The sequence below is a fragment of the Lucilia cuprina genome, chromosome 6 (genome assembly GCF_022045245.1).
Source record: "Lucilia cuprina isolate Lc7/37 chromosome 6, ASM2204524v1, whole genome shotgun sequence".
In the NCBI taxonomy this organism is placed as follows: Eukaryota; Metazoa; Arthropoda; class Insecta; order Diptera; family Calliphoridae; genus Lucilia; species Lucilia cuprina.
Window position 1 is genome coordinate 3117742 of NC_060954.1, and position 24959 is coordinate 3142700.

Genomic DNA, 24959 nt, shown 5'->3' on the forward strand with positions numbered 1-24959 from the left:
AGATAGATAGATAGATAGATAGATAGATAGATAGATAGATAGATAGATAGATAGATAGATAGATAGATAGATAGATAGATAGATAGATAGATAAAAAGATAGATAGATCGAACCCATGGAAAACTGTGAGAATCTCTGCCTGAATAGTCTATAAAGCTTCCATATAATCATATTTCTTACATGATTTACAAAGATGACTCGACAATCTAATGTGGGTTAAACGCTATGGTCAAATACGAATGAAAAGTGTACTACGTCCCATGGGTTTAAATTATCATTGACTTAGTAGTCTACAAAAGGATTTATTTCTCACATGTTTTACAAAAAGGATATTTTGGGTTTCATAACAAGAAACCCTGATATTGACCTATAATTGGATGAGAATTTCATCCAGAAATAATTTATAAACAAAATTTTAAAATCTTTATAAATTTACACAAAAAACTTGTGCAATATTTAATAAACAAATCATTAAAAAAACAACTATTTTTAAACAGACATCTACTGCACACGACGACAACGTATTTGTTGGTGTTGGACACTCCCTGATTAGGTATTCTTCAAAAACAAATAGACAGACACTTTGACAGATGTGAACATTTAAAAAAACAAAAACATAATTGCAAAGAAAATTAATTAGTTATTTGCAATTAAAAAACACAAATAATTGCAGGCTTTTGACAAATGCTAAAGTTTTTGTCTAACAAATTAAGTAAAACATTATCTGAAAGTGCGTTTAACTAATAACTTGGTTTTACAAACAATATTTTGTTAAGTTTACTGTTAAATAAGGAAAGTTTGATTCATATTTTTTATTCTTTTTAAACTTCTTACAGATATTCCTTTGACAGAAACAAGAAACTGTTTTAAATGTGAAACTGAAAAACACTTAAACAACAAAAAAAAACTATGCTGATAACGTCCTTTAACGGTCAATCATGTATATGGTTGACCTTCCTAGCCATAAACACTTGTATGGCTTATCAACAAAATACTAATTCAAATACAAATAATATACTACAACAGCAACAATCTAATGTTCCTTTAATACAAACTACTCAAACACACTATCCACAACAAGTAAAAGATGATGTCTCCTTTAAAGTGGTGCCAGCAGGAGAACCTAAAGTAGCAGCCCTTAATATACCAGCCGTTAATATTGTTAAACAACAAACACAGAAAGTGCCTTTACCTTATAATAACAACAGCATAGAATTGGTGCCATCTAGTATAATAACACAGGCTTTGGCAACGGCTGGAGGATCAGTTAGCGGTGTAAATACACAATTTTTACAAACACCCGCTAATGCTTTCTATAGCAATTACAATAGCCAGCAAAATGTTAGACAATTGTTGCGTAATATAGATGAACGTTTAAGGAATATGAGAAATGTGGAAATGAGAGTGGCCAAAATACAGGTGAGAAAGAAGGAAGGAAAATTTTTAAAAAATTTTATTAAAAATTTTAATGTTCTTTTTTTAATTTTTAAGGAAATTTTTGATTCTATGCATTTTTCTTCATCGGCTAACTTGGCTTTCAATAGAAGTCTTGCTCAAACTAATGACAAATCTGTGATGGATTCAGTTGATAATAAAATGCAACAAGATTTGTTATATTTCAGCAAACGTTTGGCTTTGAAGTTGGAAAAGGCTTTACATGTGGTGCAAGAGTTAAGAGATTATTTTCAAACTAACATCACACAAATTATGCAATTTACCAATGAATATGAAGAAGATTTAGATGATGAAGATGATGAGGAATTGCAGGATAGTGAGGTGGAACCAGAATTTGATATGGAATTAAATGATATAGAAAAACCTTTGAGTTCTCATACGAAACCATTATATCTTAATACTTTTATACAATCCTGTTATGAAAAAGATTCTTCCACTTATGATGCAGCCACGGAAAGTTATAATAAACAACAAATACAAATACTTAATTATGATAAGACTGATTTTATGCAAACCAGACGCAACTATATTGATACATCGCTGCTCAATGAAAATAATGAATTAACTTTGGAGGCCAATGCTTATATAAAGGAAAAAATCAAATCCCTAAAACAATCTTTGCTCAAAAATGATTTAAAAACTCCCTGGAATATGGAGAAATATAAAAATAATAATCCCAAATATATAGGGAATCATATAAAACATATTTACTTTCTTTCACGCAGTGATGATGCCAGTGATTCTTATATGAAATTCTATAATGATTTACATTTTCGTTATCTTTACACCTCGGCCATACAAAATAAATATGTCTTCCTGTTATTGGATGTAGGTTCAGCAATGAGTGGTGAACTTTTGGAATTGGCTAAAACATACATATCAAATATTTTACAATTATTAACACCCAATGATTTGTTATCTTTGGTTTGTGTTTCTGATGAAATAGAAAATATGCTTTTATTGGAGGCTTCTTCCTATGATGCTGCTAATGGCTTATATGCTACTACCCGTGAACGTAAAGAGGAAATTTTAAATTATATTAATAGCTTGACTTTAAGTCGTGCTTTAACTAATCATTCTTTGGGTTTTGAGTATTCGTTTCGCATGATTTCACGTCTTCAGAATGCTAGTTTGATTAGCTCTCAAAATCCCATAGAATTTGTTTATATAACGCGGGGTTTGTTAATAAATTTTTCGGATTCTCGTCATGTTTTGAATGTTATGGCCAAGGGTCAAAGGTCATTACAAAAACCGATTGTAATAAATGCTTGTGGAGTTGTATTGGGTAAGTAGAAACGTGCAGCAAGAAGTGATCCTCGCGATCGCTGTAAGTTGTCTATAGAAAACGTTTCCATCATTTTAGGATCAAAGAGATTTTTTATTGAAATAAAAATTTCGACCATTTTGTGATCGACAAATTTTTTTATAAATAACTGTAAGTACGATCTTTAAGTGATCAATGAACGTTTGTGATCGTTGAGTGTTTTATAAAAGAATTTTCGATAATTTTTATGATCGATGAGTTCTCTTTAAAAAACTTTGTGATCATTTTACAATAAATGAGAATTTTGTATAAAAATATGTTCGATCATTTTGCGATCGATAAGTTTTCTAGAAATAGTGATTAAAACTTAGTGATTAAAGAGTTTTCATCGATAATTTTGTTGAGTTTTCTATAGGACAGTTTTCGATCATTTAGTGATCGATGAGTTTTCTACAGAAAAGTATTCGATCACTTATTGATCGATGATTTTTCTTGAGAAAATTTTGGCAATATATTCGAGATCCAGAAGTTTTCTATAAATAACTATATGTGTAGTGATTAATGAATTTTCATCGATAAATTTGTTGCGTTTGCTATAGGACAATTTTCGATCATTTAGAGATCGCTAAGTTTTCTACAGAAAAGTATTCGATCACTTAGTGATCGATGATTTTTCAAGAGCAAACTTTTCCAACATATTCGTGATCAATAAGTTTTCTATAAATACCTATATCTTTAGTGATTAATAAGTTTTCATCAATCATGTTGTTAAGTTTTCTATAGGACAATTTTCGATCATTTAGTGATCGATGAGTTTTCTACAAAAAAGTATTCGATCACTTAGAGATCGATGATTTTTCTAGAGCAAATTTTGCCAACTTGTTCATGATCGATGAGTTTTCTTTAGAAAACATTTTAGTTTTCTTTAGAAACCTTTGCGCTTCTTTAATAATGAAAGATTTTTTATAGAAAAAGAAAATCAAGGAATTTTTTCATAAAATTTTCATTTCTATTCCAGATGAAAAACGCATTATGTATGAAAAACAATTTCTTACGGAAATTTCCTCACAAAATTATACAAAATATGATATAGACACCAAGGATTGGTATAAACCAGAACATACCTTATCGGGCAAGCTGTTTATGCTGACAAAAACTCAACAGGATGTAATAATTCAGGCGGCCACTGCCATATTTGCTAAGGATTTTCAAGAGCCTCACATACAGAAGACTTGGCAAGTGCACACACCCATAGTGGAAGCGAATAGTAGAGGTATTGAAACTAATAAATCATATGTAAACAGAACTATAAGTTCATGGGCTTCTCTATTCTTTATTTAATCTACAGTAATTGATTTGTATATAATTTTATTAATAATTTCTTTCTTTTCCAGATTCTATTGTCTCCCTTACACACGTTGTATTACCTTTCGGCGTGGTAGGTGTGGATTTATATTTATCCGATCTGATAGAAGATATTATTAGCTATCAACAGCAACAACAACAATTCTCTATGAATAGTAAAAATGAGTATTCCTATGCATTCCTAATCGAAGCTGATGGCAATACTTTAGCCCACCCGGCATTTCCTAGACCTTTTACACAAAATCAAACTCCTTTTCCGGTTGATATACAATATTTGGAAAATTCCACCGATTTTTCAGAAATCAGACAAAAAATATTAACACAAGAAAATGGCAATCTATCGACGAGTATATATTTAACTAAAAATCGCAAACAGGAAAAGTATCTAAGGACATATCAATGGCATAATATATTGGGTATTTATATATTATGTCTGGTTAATACCAGGAAATATGAGGAACCAGCAATAACTAAAGAAATAAAACAAGTTATATCGCCTTTACCAGCCGCATTGCCTTTGACTTTAAAACATTTTTCTTCGAAAAACAATATTCCTTTATATCATCATTCAGAGGATTATGAGGAATATTACACTAGTTTAGATTTACTATATCATCGTTTGGATTTATTACCACCTAGAGACACTGCCAATCTATGTCGTTATTTTAGGCAAATAGCTACCATGGATGCAGCCACTTTATTTTTAAGTTCTTTGGCTTTTGAATCACCTTTCACTTTCTTGCACAACAATCGTATGAGTTCTTCACAATCCCAACTGCATACCGTAGAAAGTATAATGGCTTATTTAAAGGATACCACTGGTTTGCTAGCCAATCCTGGCTTAAGGCCTCAAATACGACAAGAAGTAAATGCTCTCTACAATGCCATGCAACATTTGAAGAAAAGACATCAAGATGCCCGTGGTTCTTTAAGGAACTATATAATACGTCGTTATATAGCCTCTGTTAATGGGGTATTACAGGTTTTTCCCGGCTGTCTACTCAACAACAACTATGATCCTTCACAAAGACCCTGGTATCGAAAGGCTATACAACATCCTGGCAAAATAATAACCACAGAACCTTATTTAGATGCTGCTGGTTCTGGTTACATAATAACTATTGCTCATACCATATTTGAGGGTAAATCAAATGCTTTACATTCCATAGAACGTGATCAGCCAGTGGCAATAGTGGCTTTAGATTTACCCTATGCCTATTTCTATAAAATCATTCTAGATTCTACGCCTCTCTGTCAAATGCATAACATCAAATGTCTGCTATTTGAAAATGAGGGTTATCTTATAGCCCATCCTTCTATGTTAGAGCCGAAATCTTCTACAAAAAATCAAAGAAGACCACATGAACATTTGACACATAAAGAATCCTATTTGGCTAATGATATTTTAAATCATAAAAATCTAGTACGTAAACTAGCCTGTGCTAATTATCAAAATCGTACCCTACAACGTTATTATATTTTTAATACTTCCCTCAATGAAATCTTAACCAATGTGGTGCATGGTGAAAGAACCAAATATGCCATAGCTTTACTTAAAGGCAGCAATATCTTTGCCGCAGTGCTTAATTCCACCTGTGATGGGGGTGCTTTTTGTCCCTGCAGTACCATAGATCGTCAGTGTTTGAATTGTAAGCGTATGGATCAATCAGACTGTGAGTGTCCCTGTGAATGTCCTATGCCTCTAATGCAATCTCTAGAGGAGGAGGAAGATAATGCTAACAAAGAACATTTATCTTATTTAAATATCACTTATCAATATGATTACTGTGAGCCTCCCTATGAGCCCTATGTGGCTGAGCCACAAATTTTATTGCAACAGGAAAATGTTTTATTGGGATCTTGTGTGAATATTAATTGTGATGTTTTTGGTACGCAGAGGGACTGTTTGGCAGTAATGGGTTGTGAATGGTGTCAACAGGATGTGGATGGTAATGGCTTTGCTGCAGCTTTTTGTAGTGCACAATCGGCATGTTTTAATGGTGAGTTTTTTTAGAACTGAAGTAGAATAAGAATAAAACTGGACTAAAACTGAATATGAATTGAACTAGAACTGAACTAGAACTGAACTAAAACTGAACTTGAACTGAACTAAAACTGAACTAGAACTGAACTAGAACTGAACTAGAACTGAACTAGAACTGAACTAGAACTGAACTAGAACTGAACTAGAACTGAACTAGAACTGAACTAGAACTGAACTAGAACTGAACTAGAACTGAACTAGAACTGAACTAGAACTGAACTAGAACTGAACTAGAACTGAACTAGAACTGAACTAGAACTGAACTAGAACTGAACTAGAACTGAACTAGAACTGAACTAGAACTGAACTAGAACTGAACTAGAACTGAACTAGAACTGAACTAGAACTGAACTAGAACTGAACTAGAACTGAACTAGAACTGAACTAGAACTGAACTAGAACTGAACTAGAATTGAACTAGAACTGAACTAGAACTGAACTAGAACTGAACTAGAACTGAACTAGAACTGAACTAGAACTGAACTAGAACTGAACTAGAACTGAACTAGAACTGAACTAGAACTGAACTAGAACTGAACTAGAACTGAACTAGAACTGAACAAGAACTAAACCAGAACTGAACTAGAACTGCACTAGAATTTAACCAAAACTTTTATATAATATGTTTATAATATTCCCTTTAATCTTTTCCCCAGGAGTCTTAGCTGGTCTTTCACCTTATGGCGATTTAGATGATGCTGATCTCTTAGCCGCCCATGGCTATAACCCCTCCCAAAAGCCCACTACCTATTCTGCGTTTGGTCCGGTTGGTGGTGCCATTATTGTCTTAGCCATAGTCATTGGTTTCGCCATCTATTGTTATCGGCAAAATGTTGACACCTCCTCGCAAGAGCAATTCTATATGGACTCTATGCAAGAGGAAAATTATGGTCTTCCTTTGTCACGTTTTAATTTTGATGATTGTCAAGCACATGATGATCCTCCCGGAGGTCCTAATGCGGGTGGATATGATCATGCTGCTGCTCAACGAAATCTTATGAATGCAGCCGATATATCACCCTATCACATGAGTACAGGTAGCAGTTATAGACGTCCTCCCAATGGAGAATCAGATCATGGTTACTCTACCATGACACCACATGAAGATTCTTCAGATCATCAGTGTTTTACACTAGCTGAGCCTCTCTTGCTTAACGATAAAAGACATAGTAAATCGGATACTATGTCCATATCAACTTCCATATCATCACCTACCAATAGGCAACAACAACAACAACAATCACATTATAATAGTTTTCCCTCAAAGGATTCACGTTATAATTTAACTTCACCCAAAAAATATCAATCACCCAGTAGGGTTTATGAACAAACAACAATTCCTTTGCATCATCATAATCATCATCAACACAACGATGATGCTACAAATGTTGCAGGAGCCACACATTTAATACTAGCACCTGTTACAGTACATAGACATATGGAAACTTCCGAATCATAGCCATAATTTGTAATAATTTAAAGGAGATTAAGAATTTTTTTTATATATACAAACAAACAGACATACATACATATATATACGAGTTGAATAACAAATTTAAAAATATAATTCCACCTTCATTTGATTGCCAATATTAGTTTATAAGTTATATTAGTTAAGTTTAATGAAGAAAAAAATGTGTTTTCCATTTTAAGTGTATTTTTTAATAGTTTAACTATTGAGATAAAGAAAAAAAAGAATAATGTTTGTGAAATAGAGAAAACAGAAAAGAACATTGCATTTAAATGCAGTTTTATAATTAAGTTCAATTTGATTTATATTATTTGTGAGTATTATTGTATTTTTTTAGATATATTTTGCAGCAAAATAGATTTATTTTATAAAAAAAGAAATGCAAAGAAAATATTTAAGTACTTATTTCCAATTATTAATGCTTTATAAAGGAAACAAATCAAAAGAAACAAAACAAAAAACAAAATTACACTTTTGTATACTACTATGATTATAATAAATAATTATAAATAAAGATTAACAACAATAAAATGTTTAATATTTATAAAAAGAATAAAAACTTGCATTTATTTTAATAAGATTTTGGCAAATTTTGCGATACATTTTGTAGAATTAAAACATTTTTAAAGGAATTTTTAGAAAAATGTATATGTAATTTTATAAAGAAACAGACTATGCTATAATCTTAGACTTTACTGTAGACTTGACTTAAATTGGATATAGTCCAGACTATAGACTAGATTATTGTATAGACTGTAGACTCCATTATAGTCGAGGATACAAACTAGACTATAGTCCAAACTACAGACGAAAAAACAGTCCAGACTATACAAACTAGACCAAAGTCTATAGACTATAGTCCAGACTGTAGAATAGATTAGTCAAGATTATAGGCCATCGTAGGGAATACAGACTAAACTGTAATACGGACTAAAGACTATACTATAGCCCAGATTGTAGACTAGACTACAATCCAGTTTTTACACTACACTATGGACTAGATTATAGTCCAGACTATAGGATAACTACAATCCATACTATACTATACTAGTGTCCAGATTATAAACTATACTGCAATAAAACTATAGCATAAACTACAGTCCCGGCTTTAAACTATAGTTTAGTAATGGCTTTAGACTAGAGCAAAATCCGGACAACAGACTGAATTATAGTGAAGACTATAGACTATACAATAGTTCATACTATACTAGACTATAGTTCAAATTATAAACACGACTATAGTCCAGATTGTAGACTAGACTATAGGCCAGATTATAGACTAGGCTATAGTCTAGATTATAGTCTAGACAATAGTCCAGATTATGGAATATGCTACAGTATAGACGTTAGGCTATAGTGAAGATACTAGAATAAACTATAGTTTAGAATATAGACATAGACTAGACAGCAATGTCTAGTATTAAGTCTAGACTATAGTTCAAACATTAAGAGTATACAATAGTTCATACTGTATACTAAACTATAGATCAAATTATAGACACGACTATAGTCCACATTGTAGACTAGACTATAGTCCACATTGTAGACTAGACTATAGTCCAGATTATAGAATATACTATAGTGTAGACATAAGACTATAGTTCAGATTGTAGACTAGACTATATTTTAGACTATAGACCAGACTAAAGACTAGACTGTAATGTAGACTTAAAGCTAGACTTTAGTACAGAATAGTCCTGAATATATTCCAGAATAAAGTTCAGACATAAGACTATAGTTCACACTATATATTCTACTATAGTCCAGATTGTAGACTAGACTAGATTGTAGACTAGACTATAGTTCAGACTATTGAATAGACTTCAATCTAGACTTCTGACTAGTCCAGAATATTCTCGACTATATCCATGTATATAAATTATAGTCATGACTATAATCCAGAAAAAAAACTATACCTAAGGCTAGATTATACTCCACACATTAGTCTATATTTCACACTATATTTTCTACTATAGTCCAGATTGTATACTAGACTATAGTTCAGACTTCATTCTAGGCTTATGACTAGACTATAGTTCAGACTTCATTCTAGGCTTTTGACTAGACTATAGTCCTGAATAGTCTTGACTATATTCCATACTATAACTTATAGTCTGGACTAAAGTCAGAGAGTAGACTTCACTTAAGACTAGACAATAGAATATAGTCTACATTAAAGATTACAATCTAGTCTTTAGACTGAATTATAGTCTAGATGAAAGACACCCTATAGTACAGATTATAGACTAGATTTTTGCCCAGACTATAGAATACAGTCTATACAAAAAACTAGACTAGGTTAAGTTATACAGACTGTACACTACGAGTATAGCTTTACTTGGGTCCAATTAGGTCCCCTTGTAATATCTGGAAAGAAAATAAGATACGGAAAATGAAAAAAGCGATAAAGACAGCAATGATAGTGTTAATAAACTGAAATAGATAGAGAAGATATCGAAAGCTAATATAGAAGTGAAAAGCAAAGTGTGTGCTTAATTAGACACCCATTTCAACGATTTTAAAAATGCAAGAATATGTTCAGGTTGAACAGTTGATAGATCAGGTGGATCAGAAATGAATGTCGACTGATATCGAAAACTAGACTATACTCCATACTATAAATTTCATGTCAGTCATTAATTTCCTACAAAAATTTCACAAATTTACTAAAGGTTTTTATATCAAAACATAAATTTCAACAAATTTTTCCCTAGAAATGGTATTTTTTCTTAAAAATGAAATCTCTTTACTAAATTATTGAAAATCTCTTTTCTCTAAAAACTTTCAAATTGGCCTTCATCGTCAGTCGTCGTAGTCTTGACGATGTTAATGAATAATTTATTTTTAAAATTACATAAAACTCACGCATAATTTTCAATGCATTGCACTCGGAGATTGCAGAAATTTTTAGAGGAATTGCTTTCTATGCAAACTTTTTCTCTTTAACAATTACAAAATTTACAATTAAGAAAATAAATAAAAAAAATAATTCTCATTAGAATTTTAATAAAAAGAATTTCAAATCATTTCAGTTGTTGGGTGTTTAAGGAAAGCGTAACATACGCTAATAGAATAAATAATTCTAAAGCAAGAAAACGAAATTTTTACTTAATTAAGTTAAATTTCGTTAGAATTTTATTTAAATAATTTATAATAAAACAAAAAGTGAGTTTAAGTTTTGAAAATATAAAAGTTTTAAAAATAAATTAAGAAATTTTTAAAAAGGTTAAATTTAGTTAAAATTATATTTAAAAAGAATATTTAATAAGAATAGTGTTATGTAATATATAAGGAAAAAAATTGCAACGCCATTCTTTATTATTGACAATAAAAAATGTCAAAATATCAAGTATTTGATCACAAGATCTTTTTTTGGTATTATGAAAAAAACGGCACGTTTAAGGAGAAAATAAAAAAATACAAGGAAAATCTGGCAAACTCAATAAATTTTATAAAACTTTTCATTAAATTTTCAAAAAAAAAAGTAACAGTTTGATTTTCAATTAAAATGAAAACAAAACAACAAAAATATTGAATAATTGCATTTTAGAAACTAAAACATTTTGAGTGTCGTAATTGTTTGATATTTAAATGCAACATAGTATTTGTAAAGTGTTAATGACCTTCAGTGAAAAATTACATTGAGATAAAAGTTACATCATTTTTGGCAAATTACAATATAACATAACCTAAAAGGAAAATTCAAAATCTATTGAATGCATTGTGTGCCTAATAGGCCTAAAAAAAGATCGATTGTGGTATATTGTATATTATTATAGAACTTGAACTTGATCTTTTAGCAGCATTTGATTAGAAGAGTTTTTAATTAAATTGTTTAAATTATTGAAAACATAAATTGATTATCAAGTATAAGGAAATATCTGATTCGATATTTCCCGATTGATAAATATTTTTCTTTTTATTTAATTTTTAGCTAGCCCAACAAGATGTTGTTCTCTTCTTTGATAGAGGCTGCCCAAAATTCTCCTTTCAAAAAACCTTTTACCACAGCCTGCTGTGAACCAGCTGTGGAAAATGTTAAACTAACACCACATCATGAAATCCAAGCTGCTGCAGCTGCCTCAGGAGGTATTTAGTTTTGTACGAAATTCTTATGATTTCAAAAAAAAAATGAAATTTTTCATTATTCCTAGATTCCTGTGAATTTGGTTCCAATATGTATTTCGCTTTATGTGGTTTGGGTGGTATCATTTCCTGTGGTAGTACCCATACCATGGTTGTGCCTTTGGATTTAGTTAAGTGTCGTCTTCAAGTCGATCCAGCCAAATACAAGAGTGTTCTAAATGGTTTCCGTATTACCTTAAAGGAAGATGGTATAACAGGTTTGTCAAGAGGTTGGGCTCCCACCTTTATCGGCTATTCCATGCAAGGTCTATGCAAATTTGGTCTTTATGAAGTATTCAAAGTTATTTACTCAAATGCCATCGGTGAAGAGAATTCCTATCTATATAGAACCAGTTTATATTTGGCCGCCTCTGCTTCAGCTGAATTCTTTGCTGATATTGCTTTGGCTCCCATGGAGGCAGCTAAGGTTAAAATTCAAACTACACCCGGTTTTGCTAATACCTTAAGAGAAGCTTTACCTAAAATGTCGGCTCAAGAAGGTATTGGTGCTTTCTATAAGGGTTTGGTGCCTTTGTGGATGCGTCAAATTCCCTATACCATGATGAAGTTTGCTTGCTTTGAAAGAACTTTGGAATTGTTATACCAGTAAGTGTTTTTTTTTAAATCCCTTAATTGTTAAACTTTAACTAATTTGAAAATAATTTTTAAGATATGTTGTACCCAAACCACGTGCAGAATGCACCAAAGGTGAACAATTGTTAACCACCTTTGCTGCTGGTTATATTGCTGGTGTTTTCTGTGCCATTGTCTCACATCCAGCTGATACCGTTGTATCTAAATTGAATCAAGCCAAGGGTGCTTCGGCCTTTGATGTAGCCAAACAATTGGGTTGGTCTGGTAAGAACACACAATTTTCTTATTAAAGTTAGAGATTTTTTAAATTTCCTTTTCTATTTAAAGGCTTGTGGGGTGGTTTAGTGCCCAGAATTGTTATGATTGGTACCTTGACTGCTGCCCAATGGTTTATCTATGATGCTGTTAAAGTATATTTGCGTATGCCCCGCCCACCACCACCAGAAATGCCTGAATCCTTGAAAAAGAAGTTGGGCCTTACTGGTGATGCCAAGTAAAAGTTGCTTTTACATTTCTAGCATCACATCCAAAATTAGTATAATTTAATAGTTGTATTACAAAAACAAAAAAGAACTGGATATTGGAATTATTTGATTGTAAATGTTAAAAAAAACGATTTCAAAACTTTAAACACAGAAACGAATCAACAAAGACAAAATAATAAAGATAAAACTAAATTTAAAAACTGAATAAAGTTTTGAATCTTTTAAATGATGATGAGTGGTGGGTATTAAGAAGTCAAGATCCTGGTTCAAAATTCCAAAGTTTTCAAAAATGTAAACTTTTATAATTTCACTAAAATTTCAATTTCCCTTAAATTTTAAATTTCACTTTAATTTTAAATTTCACTAAAATATGAAAGTTTCACTAAAACTTTACGAAATTTTAAATTTTCACCAAATTTCAAAATTATCATAAAATATACAAAATAAAGATAATATTGAATAACAAAATAACGTATTTTTAACAGAAAACTATCAAATCGTTTTGAAATTTAACGATTAATTTGAAAATACAACCCTGTTTAAAATAATACAACACTGTAGTTGCTTCTCTCTTTCTCTCTCTCTCTCTCTCTTTCTTACTCTATTCTTTCTCTTTTCCCAAAGAAGAAAACAACAAAAGAGAATTCATAACAAAACAATCATTTTTTCAATCATTCATTCAAAGAAAACACGTGCCGGAACATAGTTTTAAAAAATTTAAATAATATTTTAAACAAGTTAAATAAAATGGTACAAAATAAACAGAAAAGTTCTAAAATAAAGCCACCCAGTGTTAAAGTTAAAAAGGAAGCAGCAAAAGCCGCAGAAAAGAAATGGGAAAAGGTTAAAATCAAAGGTAGTGTTATAACTGAAGATGGTGTGGGTTTGGAGGGTCTTATAGGTCTGGAAGTTTTAGAGGATTATGATAATAATCTAATAGGAACAGCCAAGGTGAGTTCACAAGAAATATTGGGAAATTTACATTGAATTTCTTTTTTTTTAATTTTTAGCCCAAATTATCACGCAAAGAGAAACGTATGGAACGTAAGAAGGGCTCTAAAAAAGCTAAAGTAGAAGTAGGCTCAGATGAAGACAATAGTGAGGAGGAAAGTTCCGATGAGAGTGACAATGAAGTTAATGATAAGGCTGGTCGAAAAAAGGCCAAAAAAGAAGATTATTTGAGTAGGAAATTGGAAAAAAGACGTGAAAAAAGAGAACAACGTAAACTAAAACGTAAAGAAAGTAAACAACAATCCAAAAATAAAGAAGAAAACAAAAATATGGAAAAGAAATCCCAGAAAGCTAAAGATAAAACTAACAAAAAAGAGAAACAAACAGAAGACCGTTTCAAGTTGCTAAGACCTCCTCCTTCTGCAGAGGATGAAGAGGATTTAAAGTCACAAGATAGTGAGGAAGAGGAGGAGGAGGAAGATGCTGCTCCTGAGCTGGTAGATAGCAAAGCTATTAGCATAGATGATTTAGAGGTATGTAGTTTAAAGCTAACTTAAAAGAAAACTTAAATGAAATTTCATTTTTTGAATGGTTAGGGCTGGAATGGTCTAGGTGTTCCCCATAATATTCTGCAGGCTTTGGCCGAAAAAGGCTTCAAATCCCCCACAGAAATTCAATCTCGTACCTTGGCTGCGGCGATTTTGGGTAAAAAAGATATTCTGGGAGCTGCTGAGACTGGTAGTGGTAAAACTTTAGCCTTTGGTATACCCATGTTAACGGGCATAATGGAATTGAAAAGAAAAAATGCACGAACTGGCATAAGAAAACCTATGGTTAAAGCTAAAAATAAGAAAACTGATGTCAAGGAACTTAATAAAGAAGAATTGGAAGAGGAGCAAAATTTAGAGATTGATAATATGCCTGAATTTAATGATTCCGATGAAGAAGAGTCTGGGGATGAAAAAGGTGGAGCTTTATATGCTTTAGTATTAACACCCACCAGAGAATTGGCAGTGCAAGTTAAAGACCATTTAGTAGCAGCTGCCAAGTATACAGGCATTAAAGTGGCAGCCATATTTGGAGGTTTATCCTTGGCTAAACAGGAACGTGTGTTAAATCAACATCCAGAAATAGTAGTGGCCACCCCAGGACGTTTATGGGAATTGTATCAACAGGGTAATAAACATTTAAGTAAAATCGAAGATATTAGTTTCTTAGCCATCGATGAGACAGATCGTATGGTGGAAAAGGGACACTTTGAAGAGTTAAGAACTTTGCTAAGAGTAATCAATGAAAATGAGGAAAAGAAACAATCTAGACAAAACTTTATCTTTTCGGCCACATTGACTTTGGTGCATGATTTGCCTGAACATATGCAAAGTAAGTAAAATTGCAAGTTATTAGAAGACATTTCATAATTTACATTCCTCTGACTTTTAAGGACGCAATTATGGCAAAAGACCTAAATTTGTTAAACAAACCTCCGAAATGAAGATACAAAGTTTTATAGAAGAATTGGGCATATCACAACCAAAAATTGTGGATATCACTAGTTCTCAACGTAAGTTTTATGCAAATTTAAAAAAAAAAAGATTATAAAAAGTTAAGAATATAATTTTAGAAACTGCTCAAACTTTAACGGAATGCCGCCTAATATGTCCCTTGGAACACAAGGATTATTATTTGTATTATTTTGTACAACGTCATCCTGGTAGAACTATAGTTTTTTGCAATTCCATAGATTGTGTCAAACGATTGTCTACTTTATTTGGTTTATTGCAATGTAATCCTTTGCCACTACATGCCAATATGATACAAAAACAACGTCTTAAGAATTTAGAAAGATTTAGAGATGATGTCTGTGGTCTTCTAATAGCCACCGATGTGGCAGCCAGAGGTTTAGATATACCCAATGTAGAGCATGTTATACATTATCAGGTAAGAACAAAAAAAATATATAAATTTATAAACGAATTTTTCAAATTTAAATTTATTAAAAGGTACCGCGTACAAGTGAAAATTATGTCCACAGATCGGGACGTACGGCCAGAGCTAATAAAAATGGTATAACCGTAATGTTTATGGAACCGGGAGAGGTTAAAACTTACATTAAATTGTATAAAACTTTAGAGAGAAGTATGAAATGTTAAAAAAAATGTTAAACATACCTTTTGTTATTAACTTGCTTATAACTTCATTGTAGCTGAAGATTTACCTTTATTCCCGGTATCGGAACGTTATTTAAATGCTGTAAAGGAACGTGTAAATTTAGCACGTGAAGTAGATAAACAAGAATTAAAACTAAAACGTACCCAAACAGAATTAGGTTGGATGAAAAAACATGCTGAAGAAATGGATATGGTGATAGAGGGTTTCAATGATGATGAGTAGGTGTTACAAAATAGCATTTTTTCTTTTTGATTCTTTTTATTTTGTTGATAAATATTGTTGTTTTTGTTGTTGTTGTTGCTACAGGGGCAGTGATCAAGATGAGGATCCTTTTATCATAGAAAAAAGACGTAATCGCGTACAATTGGATGCGGTAAGAGCAGAATTGAAAACTTTGCTATCCACACCAATATTCCCCAGAGGCTTTAGTTTCAAGTGAGTCCAAGATTGTAAAAAAAATGTTTTTTGTTAAGATTTTAAATATCTTTTCTTTTGATAGATATCCCTCTGTTAATACCCAATTGACAGACATGTCGGGTGAAAATATAGATGAAGCACAAAGTGCCGTTAAGGTTATGAAAGATGCCATTGAAGATATGAAGCAAGCCAAGAAAATGCGCAATAAAAAAAGGAAAAGTTCATAATTTTAGAAATGTATAAATAAAGTTTATATAAAATTGAATTGAAAAAAAAACAAAAATTACCTTAATGTTTAGCTACATAATAACGTACACCATTCTCCATTAAAGATCTAGCCTGTTTGGCCATTAAAGAGGAAACTGATAAAACAGGAGTTGTAAAACATCTGAAGATTAAGAAAAAATAAATATGTATTTAAATTTTAGGAAACAAGGAAAGCTTTGATATTGTATACTGACTCTATATAAGGTTCAATTTCATCTAAGGTCCATTTAGCTTTAGTTTTAAACAGCAAACGCATGCGATCATGTATATTTAAAGGTAGATTCTCCTCCGACAAAGATCTTACGCAGGGAGTGCCACCTTCTTTATCAAAAATACCCAAACCTTTTAAATATTTTTCCTGCGAAAACAACATTAATTGAAAAACATCCAAATATATTTTTTTTAATAAAGCTTTTATATACCTCACATTTCATGCCCTCGGGTAAAGCTTCCTGCCACGTACTTAAAAACTCATCTACTCTAAACTTTAAGCCAGGCTGTAGGATATTTTGTGCCACAATACGCGCCACCAGCTCCTCATTATAGGTATAACGATTATCTTTACCTTTTGATTCTGTTGTATACAAATCAAATAATCCCTCGACTATTTGTTTGGGAGCTATGCCATCTAAAGCTGTAATGGTTTCTTCTCTTTCCACCTCATCTAGAGGCCAAGAGTTTTCGGCTATTAGACCCACCATTAGATTAACTATACGGTATTCATATTCACACTCTAAAACACGCATCCAGCCTTCATATTCTATGGCCCGGTATAATCTTAAACCTTCGATAAATTCTTTACGACTGCATTGCACCGTGTCCAACAATTGCTCAAAGGAAAATAACAATTTGCGGTCTATGCATTCTTCATTTTCCGGCCCAGAGTAACGGGTCAATTGTAGTAAATCACCCATTTTACGAAATCTCGGTTTAATCTCACGACATTCAAAATATTCATGGAAAATTTTCAAAATTTTGCGTTGCTCCAATTTACGTTCTATTTCCAAGTCGTCATCGGCACTTTCATTTAAACTTCTTTCCAGCGAAGTGTTATTTGCCGTACGGGGACTCTTTAAGGGTGAAGTACTGGTGGCGGCACCAAATTTCAAATCCGGCACCAGTAACAAACTATTGGAAATTTCCGCAGTCTTAACATCATAAGTTTTTTCATCTGTACATAAGACCACTTTTTCATTAAGGCCTCCCTTAAATTGCAAAACTTGGCCATCACGTATTTGACCCAACATATGATCATCCAACTCCAAAAGTTTCAAATTATCACTAACTATATCAGCCGAGGGATAGTAAAGGGCCTACTGGGTCATTACTCTATATGTCTACTTAAATATGAAGTTTTATAGAAAACCTACCTGTGTCACCTGGGTTAGATTACGTTCATCCAATTTGGCATGTTTAATGATGCCTTTAACATCGTCCAGAGTGCGCACATATCTGGCAAAGAAATTTCATATCATTTTAAAGAAATTCTATTTTCCTTCAATATTTCACACATTTTACTTACAAATGGTGGTGATCCTCCACCTCCATAGGAGCTTCTTCCATTTTAAACAATTTTTAAAACAAATTTAATAAATTCACTAAAAAACATACGCCAAGCACAAATTTAACCCGCCAAAAAACTAAAAAAACTAACTGAAGCCTTAATGCCTAATTAGTGCTTTTTAGCTTAACTAAAAGCTTTTTATAACCAAAATGAATAGAAGGAAAATACAAGTAAAACCAAGTTGAACTATTTATATCATAATAACAACCAAATTGCTACAAATAATAATATAAATAAAGACAATAAAAAATAAAACAAAATAAACTGTAGTTTAACTCATAAAATAGATTTCCTTTTATATTTTTTCATTCTGTACGTCAAGTGCTTTTATTTGGTTATAGTATGCAGCACTAAATAAAAACAGTTGCTTTTAGGAAGTGTTTGGTATGATTTTGTAACCTGTTGCCTGTAGGGGTTTAAAAAAAAGTAACAAAAAGTCGGTTTTTCTTTACTTTATACGAATTTATTAGCAAAATTAACGATTTTTAAACTACAATAATAATTACTTTGACTTTTGGTGGAAAAAAGTCGGGTTTTCGCTTATTTTAAAGGTGATTTTTAGAACCCTACCTTTTAGGCGTTTTTTCTCTCTCATCTGGTAATACTGTTACACTCTCAGAGTGTCAAGGAATATGAGAAATCCTTTGACATTGTTGTTGTACATACAACTTTTTTTTTCAAAATGCATCACTACAATTTTACTGATACTCACTGAGTCCAAACCAATAAGTATTTTTTAAGCAAATAATTCAGTTTTTTTTTACAAAAGAAATGTTAAATTTATAAGAAAAATTACAAATTTATAATAAAATTTTATTAAAATTAAGCAATTATATTAATTAAACCCACAAAACAACATGGAATTCAATGAAATTTCTATGTGCCTGGATGTTAAGCTGGACATTTATGATAAACGCCCAGATTCTTTAAAATTTAAAACGTGGACAAAATGTCAAGTGAAAATTGAAGCTATTAAATGTTTACCCTGCTTTTTGCGCATAAACTTTCAATCATTGCCTCAGAATCCACAGGAAGAGGCATCGTCTCAGCTAAGTGTTTCCATTAATGTTCCGGGTGTGACCATTAGTTTGGCCACCTCGCGCACTAAGCAATATTCGTATGGTTTATTTTGGACACACAATCGTCGTGATTGTTTTATTTATTTTGCATTGGATACGGAAATGGCATGTCGCAAACATATGAAATGGATTAAGAAATCGATTAAGAATTTGGAACTATATCGGCAGGTGTTTCTCGAGCAGCGTAGAAATAGTCGTGGTTCAGGTTTGTTTGGTGAGCAGGTGAAGTTAGAGGATAAGCAGAGAGAATTAAGGTGAGTTGAGTAATTACATTCTTATGGTAATGAAAGGACAAACATCTGGTCTCATTATGGACCAGTAACGTCAGATCAAAAATAACATTTTGTTTCAAATCTAATTTTTATTAATAATTTTAGATATTTTTTCTGGAATTTTTACATTTTTTATTATTTATATAAAACAATTAAATTTTTAATAAAAGACATTGAATTTTTTATTATTTTGAATTTTATTAAAATTTAAATTTTAAGTAAAAATTTGAATTTTTATAAAAAAATTTAAATTTTTGCGAAAATGACTAATTTTTCTTAAAATGACAGATATTAGGAAAATTTTCAAAGTTAAAAATTTGTATCAACACATCTAACTTTCTACTTCTTCTCTGTTGCTCTCCTCAATTCAGTGCCGTCAAGGATGCCCTTTCGGCCTTGGGTCCCTTGCCACAAATACCAGATGCGAACAATAGCATCAACTGGTCGCGACGTGTCTCGCGAGCCTCTGAAATCTACGAAGAAATATTTGAGGGAAATTTTCCTCCTCGTCTATCTCGGCGCCTGTCACGCACCTCTATAGCCTCGGGCATATATGAGGAAATGAAACCCTGTTCGCCCAATATACACTCGATCATGGAGGAACATTTAAATTGTCCTCCTCCATTGCCACCACTACCGGCACATCGCAAAAGACTCAATACCTGTGAATCAGATCCGTTTGGCTTGCTGGGAGATATACCACGCTCTAATACAAATCCTGAATCAGAATTGGCCAAAAAGAAAAAATATAAAAATGTATTAGATAATATATTCGGTTCGGGGCGATCAAAGAGAGCGGAAAGTGTTAGTGAGACACCTACTTGTACCATGGAGGATATCATAAATGGTGGTAGCAGTGATAGTAATGAACAGTTTCATCCTATTTATGCTAATGAGATTTTAAAGCGTCCCCCTCCATGTACAAAACCCAACAAACGTAATAGTTTCTCTAGTCCGGACTTGTCCAAAATCAATTTCTTGGATACCTTTGATGAAGATAAAGTGGCCGCCTTATTGCAGTTAAATAGCTCCAGCGATTTAGAAGTACATGCAGATGAGGATTTTTCTAGCGAAATTGGAGCTGTACACAATTATAGCTCCTTAAGCTTAGATGATTCCGCCATAGCGGCCTCCACTTCTTTGCTAGTAATGTCTAGACTTCAGGCTTTGAAGGCCAAGTCGGGTTCTATGGAAAGTTTAAATGTTTCGGGACAATTGCCTCAAAATTTTAATTTTTCAGCCTGTAATACTTCCTCCATTAATCTAGTAGGAGCCAGTGGTGCTGTGCCTTCCATACAGAAACTCATACGTAATAAAATTATTATGGAAGATGAACTATCGGGCTATTGTGTTATGGCTCCTATAATAAGTAAGAAATTGGATGGACAAGAGACCACTACAACAACCACTTCCTCTACCACCTCTTCCACTACTTCAGGTTACTCTACCGGTTCCTATTGTTCTTCTACCAGCTCATCGACCTCTTCTAATACTCAGGTAACCGAGAATAAAGACTTACAACAAAAGCCGCTTTTAATGCAAAGAGCAGCTAAAACAAATGCCCACGAGAGTGACTACGATGAAGTACCTATGCGCAAAACTCCCATACCAGTAAATGAAACGGATTTAAGCAACATTTATGAGAATATGCAAACTGGTTCTCCTCTAAATATCAGCGATGTGGTTTTAAGGAATCATGAAAATACTCCTCCCTTAAGTCGTGACTTTACGGGTAATTTGTATGAAAATCTCTTGACGATTAAAGCGGCCCAAGAGTTGGAACAACCTTTACCAGCTCATATCTGTACTAGTACACCTACCGATTCACCGGCCGATAAGCCATCTCCTGGCACCTTGGAGGAACAGGAAAATTTCTATCAAACACCTAGAAAGTCCATTATAAGTATTGATGACAAGATACCCTCATATTATCCGAATAGCTGTGATACGGTTAAGATGCGCAGACGTTCGAATAGTCCTTCGAAACAAACTACTCCCACCACAGCTCATAAAACGGGGGAAAAGGAGGTAAGTGCATATTTTAGTAGATAGATAGATAGATAGATAGATAGATAGATAGATAGATAGATAGATAGATAGATAGATAGATAGATAGATAGATAGATAGATAGATAGATAGATAGATAGATAGATAGATAGATAGATAGATAGATAGATAGATAGATAGATAGATAGATAGATAGATAGATAGATAGATAGATAGATAGATAGATAGATAGATAGATAGATAGATAGATAGATAGATAGATCGATAGATCGATAGATCGATAGATAGATCGATAGATCGATAGATCGATAGATCGATAGATAGATAGATAGATAGATAGATAGATAGATAGATAGATAGATAGATAGTTAGATAAGCAAACATTGCCTACTAATATTTGATTTGCTATTCCCATTATTTATTCCTTTTTCGCAGAAATCTTCCAACGCCACCACAATGGGTATTAAACATTTGGTCAATATCAAAATGAAGCGTGAACGCAAAGAAAACCTATACATATCATCACCTCAAAAAATCCTAGACCAACGCAAGAAATCCACCACAACTACTAGCTCTCCTGCCTTAAACGCTACAAAATCGAAAAAATCCGCTAATGCGCAAAAAATCTCCGAAAACGTTTATACGGTAAACTTAAGCAATAAGAAGTCACTGCAACTAAACAACAACAATTCACACAATAACAATAATATCGGTGAAAAAACGACCTATAAAGAAATAACCGAAACCGCCCAGCTTAAAGAAAAGCTACACAATGAACTTTTACAATTAGCTTTATTACAAAATATAGATTTTAAATTCGATGATACGTCCTCTTCCACTAGCTCAAATAATATGGAAAATTCTGCAGCTAAAAACTATCTTAAAACACCGCCACCGGCAGAAAGTGGTATTGCCAAATTGGAGCGAGCTGAATTGGAATATGAACATTGCTATCAGGCTTCAAAAGATGCCACTAGATTATTGCATAAATATGCCACCTTGGCACCCAAACAATCGATGCGCATTAAGCAACAATTGCAGCAACATTTACAGCTCAACAACCAATGCACGAATAAGAAAAATCTAATGACACAATCCACTAAATTGGAATCGCCTGTTAGCAGTAATGACTTAGCTGCCGCCAATGCGGCTATGGGCTCAAAAAAATTCGCTTCTTTGCCAAGATTTAAGAAAATCGATTTCTCTCCTTTAAAGTTAAAAATTAACAATGTTTTACAAAGAAATCAAACGCCAGATTTTTAAAACCCATTTACAACTTATTGATGAAAAAGTGTTGAAAAGTTTTAAAAGAAATTTTATTTTGTTAAATGTTTATTTTTTTATGTTGCTAGATGAAATTAAATGTTTGTGTTAAAATAGCTTTAATATAAATTTAATTTGTTTTTATTATTAACTAAATTATAAGCTTATTTGTAAAAACAAAAAATACTCGCTCTTTAAGTACAAAATTTTTGATACGAAATTTTATTAAAAAATTAATTAATTTGTAAAACTAAAATGTTATAATTTGCTCTTAAAAGAAAAAAAAAACTCGTTTAAAATGTTTTTATAAAAAAAATATTTTAGAAAAGTGTTTAAAAAAAAACCTACGCTTTAATTATTATATTTTTTTAATTTTCTTAAAATGCTGTAAAATATTTCTATTTAATTCTTTGTAATTTATATTTATTTAAGTAAAAATTTTATTTTAAATAAACTTTTGTTAAAAATTTTTAAGTTTTGTTGTTTATTTTATTTATTTTTTGCAAATAACTAAATTTTAGGTCAATTTTTTTAATAAAAAATTAAAACTAAAAAAAACAATTACTTTATAAAACATATCTTAAATAGCTTAAAAATTGCTTTTGGTATTAATTATAAAAAAAATAAAACAATTAGAAATTATTATAACAAAATATTGAAAAAAATTAATAAATTTTCTACAAACTGTTACTGATATAAAAAATTACAAAAAAAAATGCTTAAACGCCTAAAAACATATTAAGTTCAAATGATTTATAATAAATTTGGTTGTTCATATACTACTCCTGAATTAAAAACTATAAATTACAAAAAATTTAAACTAAAGCTCAATTATTTTAGATATTTCAATTTAAAATATAATAAAACATATTCCAAAATTTTAATTTTTATAACAAATTTAAGAAAAAACTTTTTGGAATTTTAGTTAAAAAAAACTTACTAAATGTAATAAATAATTAGTTGTTGACTTTTAAAATAAATGCTTGTTAAAACTATTTCAAATTTTTTGTTGCCTAAATTCCTAAATTTCTCAAAAAAACCTTTAAAATGTTAAGGCTTTTTTAAATAATCTCTAATCTAAACATATCAAAAGCTAATACTCAATTAAAATCAGTATTATTTAAAAATATATATTAATCAAATAAGACTTATAAGAAATTAATGCTCGTAAACAATAATGATTACCACCAATTTGAGAAAAATTATACTCTTATTAAAGCTTTTATGGAAATAACAAATTAGCATAAATTTTTGTTATTTTGAAAAGAAAAAACTATTTAAAAGCTTTTTAATTATAAAATATACTTATAAATGCGACTATTGCTTAATTGTTGTATTAATAATATTAATTATACATATATATATATATATATATAAATATTTTATACATATACTTAAATTATATATAAACTTTGTATTGAGTAAAATAAAGAAATGCTTCTTTTTGGTAACAATTAATATGTTTAATTTCCTTTCGAGTTGAAAATGTCTTGTCCTTAATAGCAGCAATGAATTAATGCTCCTTACCAGCTTTTCTCTAGGAGGATCGTTTAATTTTGGTGAAAATTGTTCCATGGGACTTCCATTTGATATAGCTGTTACTGATCATTAACATCGGAATGATCAGTAACATGTTTAATTTCCTTTCGAGTTGAAGATGTCTAGTCCTGAATGGCAGCAATGAATAAATGCTCTCTTCTTATCTTTTTTTCCAGGAAGATCGTTTTTTATTGTCGATATTGTTCTTTTCCATTTGACGCAGCTGTTACTGATCATTAACATAGGAATACCAGATCCTTATGGAAATTTTACATTTCCTTGCAGGAGGTTCCCATATTTATTAAGAACAATAAGAGATTGCTGTTGTAAAATTTGTAGATTTTTTTATTACCGGACAATAGCTTGCATCAGCCTTTAAGAAGACTCAACATCTAAAATGAAAAACAAAATACATATAGTAATGATAGAGATTTTAAAATTTTTTCAAATACCTTATTGAAAAATATATTTCCACATTTCATTTTCAAGAAGATGTAACACATCTACTGTTTTGCTTAAAATTTCTGGCCGAGAGAAACACTTTTGTTCACTGAGTTCACGATTTTTGTTCGATATAAGTTATCGGTTTTAAGGCTTAATTTATTAAGAACAATAAGAAATTGTAAT

At 31.4% G+C, this 24959-nt stretch overlaps 5 protein-coding genes across 6 annotated transcripts in view; 4 read left to right on the top strand and 1 right to left on the bottom strand.

Moving 5' to 3' along the window:
* The window catches only part of LOC111686017 (VWFA and cache domain-containing protein CG16868), an 11767-nt gene extending 3631 nt beyond the window's left edge, over positions 1-8136 (top strand). The window contains exons 2-6 of the mRNA XM_023448315.2: positions 837-1419; positions 1492-2740; positions 3738-3992; positions 4114-6084; positions 6785-8136. Of these exons, the coding sequence (XP_023304083.2) occupies positions 910-1419; positions 1492-2740; positions 3738-3992; positions 4114-6084; positions 6785-7587 (4788 nt within the window). The 5' untranslated portion in view covers positions 837-909 and the 3' untranslated portion in view covers positions 7588-8136. The remainder of the gene's footprint in view (positions 1-836; positions 1420-1491; positions 2741-3737; positions 3993-4113; positions 6085-6784) is intronic.
* Positions 8137-10616: 2480 nt separating this feature from the next.
* Positions 10617-13008, top strand: LOC111686028 (phosphate carrier protein, mitochondrial). 2 transcript variants are annotated; one of them, XM_023448326.2, is made up of 5 exons: positions 10617-10764; positions 11534-11688; positions 11754-12330; positions 12395-12582; positions 12646-13008. In XM_023448326.2, the coding sequence occupies exons 2-5, from the start codon at positions 11547-11549 to the stop codon at positions 12813-12815; spliced, it is 1077 nt and encodes a 358-aa protein (XP_023304094.2). In that variant the 5' UTR covers positions 10617-10764; positions 11534-11546; the 3' UTR covers positions 12816-13008. The 2 variants fall into 2 exon arrangements, with proteins under 2 accessions (XP_023304094.2, XP_046811640.1); XM_046955684.1 differs by lacking the exon at positions 10617-10764 and adding an exon at positions 11340-11357.
* Positions 13009-13482: 474 nt separating this feature from the next.
* On the top strand, positions 13483-16685 carry LOC111686026 (ATP-dependent RNA helicase DDX24). Its single transcript, XM_023448324.2, has 9 exons — positions 13483-13754; positions 13814-14287; positions 14351-15134; positions 15196-15315; positions 15376-15692; positions 15755-15890; positions 15958-16141; positions 16230-16358; positions 16423-16685. Exons 1-9 carry the CDS (start codon positions 13551-13553, stop codon positions 16565-16567), a joined length of 2493 nt encoding a protein of 830 aa, XP_023304092.2. The 5' UTR covers positions 13483-13550; the 3' UTR covers positions 16568-16685.
* Positions 15727-18284, bottom strand: LOC111686027 (sister chromatid cohesion protein DCC1). Its single transcript, XM_023448325.2, has 7 exons — positions 18130-18284; positions 17978-18059; positions 17030-17920; positions 16802-16965; positions 16628-16728; positions 16067-16430; positions 15727-16002 (listed from the first exon to the last, which is right to left on the bottom strand). Exons 1-5 carry the CDS (start codon positions 18168-18170, stop codon positions 16629-16631), a joined length of 1278 nt encoding a protein of 425 aa, XP_023304093.1. The 5' UTR covers positions 18171-18284; the 3' UTR covers positions 15727-16002; positions 16067-16430; position 16628.
* A 552-nt stretch (positions 18285-18836) lies between these two features.
* On the top strand, positions 18837-22904 carry LOC111686019 (serine-rich adhesin for platelets). Its single transcript, XM_023448317.2, has 3 exons — positions 18837-19504; positions 19894-21550; positions 21966-22904. The coding sequence occupies exons 1-3, from the start codon at positions 19029-19031 to the stop codon at positions 22791-22793; spliced, it is 2961 nt and encodes a 986-aa protein (XP_023304085.2). The 5' UTR covers positions 18837-19028; the 3' UTR covers positions 22794-22904.
* The last annotated feature ends 2055 nt before the right edge of the window (positions 22905-24959 follow it).

What these genes read in the sequence shown, in the direction of transcription:
- LOC111686028 (XM_023448326.2), top strand. Translation starts at nt 11,547, where the DNA reads ATGTTGTTCTCTTCTTTGATAGAGGCTGCCCAAAATTCTCCTTTCAAA. An exon ending in TGCTGCAGCTGCCTCAGGAG is followed by an intron (nt 11,689 to 11,753) that starts GTATTTAGTTTT and finishes CATTATTCCTAG; the next exon opens with ATTCCTGTGAATTTGGTTCC. An exon ending in ACTTTGGAATTGTTATACCA is followed by an intron (nt 12,331 to 12,394) that starts GTAAGTGTTTTT and finishes ATAATTTTTAAG; the next exon opens with ATATGTTGTACCCAAACCAC.
- LOC111686026 (XM_023448324.2), top strand. Translation starts at nt 13,551, where the DNA reads ATGGTACAAAATAAACAGAAAAGTTCTAAAATAAAGCCACCCAGTGTT. An exon ending in GGATATCACTAGTTCTCAAC is followed by an intron (nt 15,316 to 15,375) that starts GTAAGTTTTATG and finishes ATATAATTTTAG; the next exon opens with AAACTGCTCAAACTTTAACG. An exon ending in GTATAAAACTTTAGAGAGAA is followed by an intron (nt 15,891 to 15,957) that starts GTATGAAATGTT and finishes ACTTCATTGTAG; the next exon opens with CTGAAGATTTACCTTTATTC.
- LOC111686027 (XM_023448325.2), bottom strand. Translation starts at nt 18,170, where the DNA reads ATGGAAGAAGCTCCTATGGAGGTGGAGGATCACCACCATTT. An exon ending in GTGGAGGATCACCACCATTT is followed by an intron (nt 18,060 to 18,129) that starts GTAAGTAAAATG and finishes TTTCTTTGCCAG; the next exon opens with ATATGTGCGCACTCTGGACG. An exon ending in GAAATTGAACCTTATATAGA is followed by an intron (nt 16,729 to 16,801) that starts GTCAGTATACAA and finishes CTTAATCTTCAG; the next exon opens with ATGTTTTACAACTCCTGTTT.
- LOC111686019 (XM_023448317.2), top strand. Translation starts at nt 19,029, where the DNA reads ATGGAATTCAATGAAATTTCTATGTGCCTGGATGTTAAGCTGGACATT. An exon ending in GATAAGCAGAGAGAATTAAG is followed by an intron (nt 19,505 to 19,893) that starts GTGAGTTGAGTA and finishes TCCTCAATTCAG; the next exon opens with TGCCGTCAAGGATGCCCTTT. An exon ending in ATAAAACGGGGGAAAAGGAG is followed by an intron (nt 21,551 to 21,965) that starts GTAAGTGCATAT and finishes CCTTTTTCGCAG; the next exon opens with AAATCTTCCAACGCCACCAC.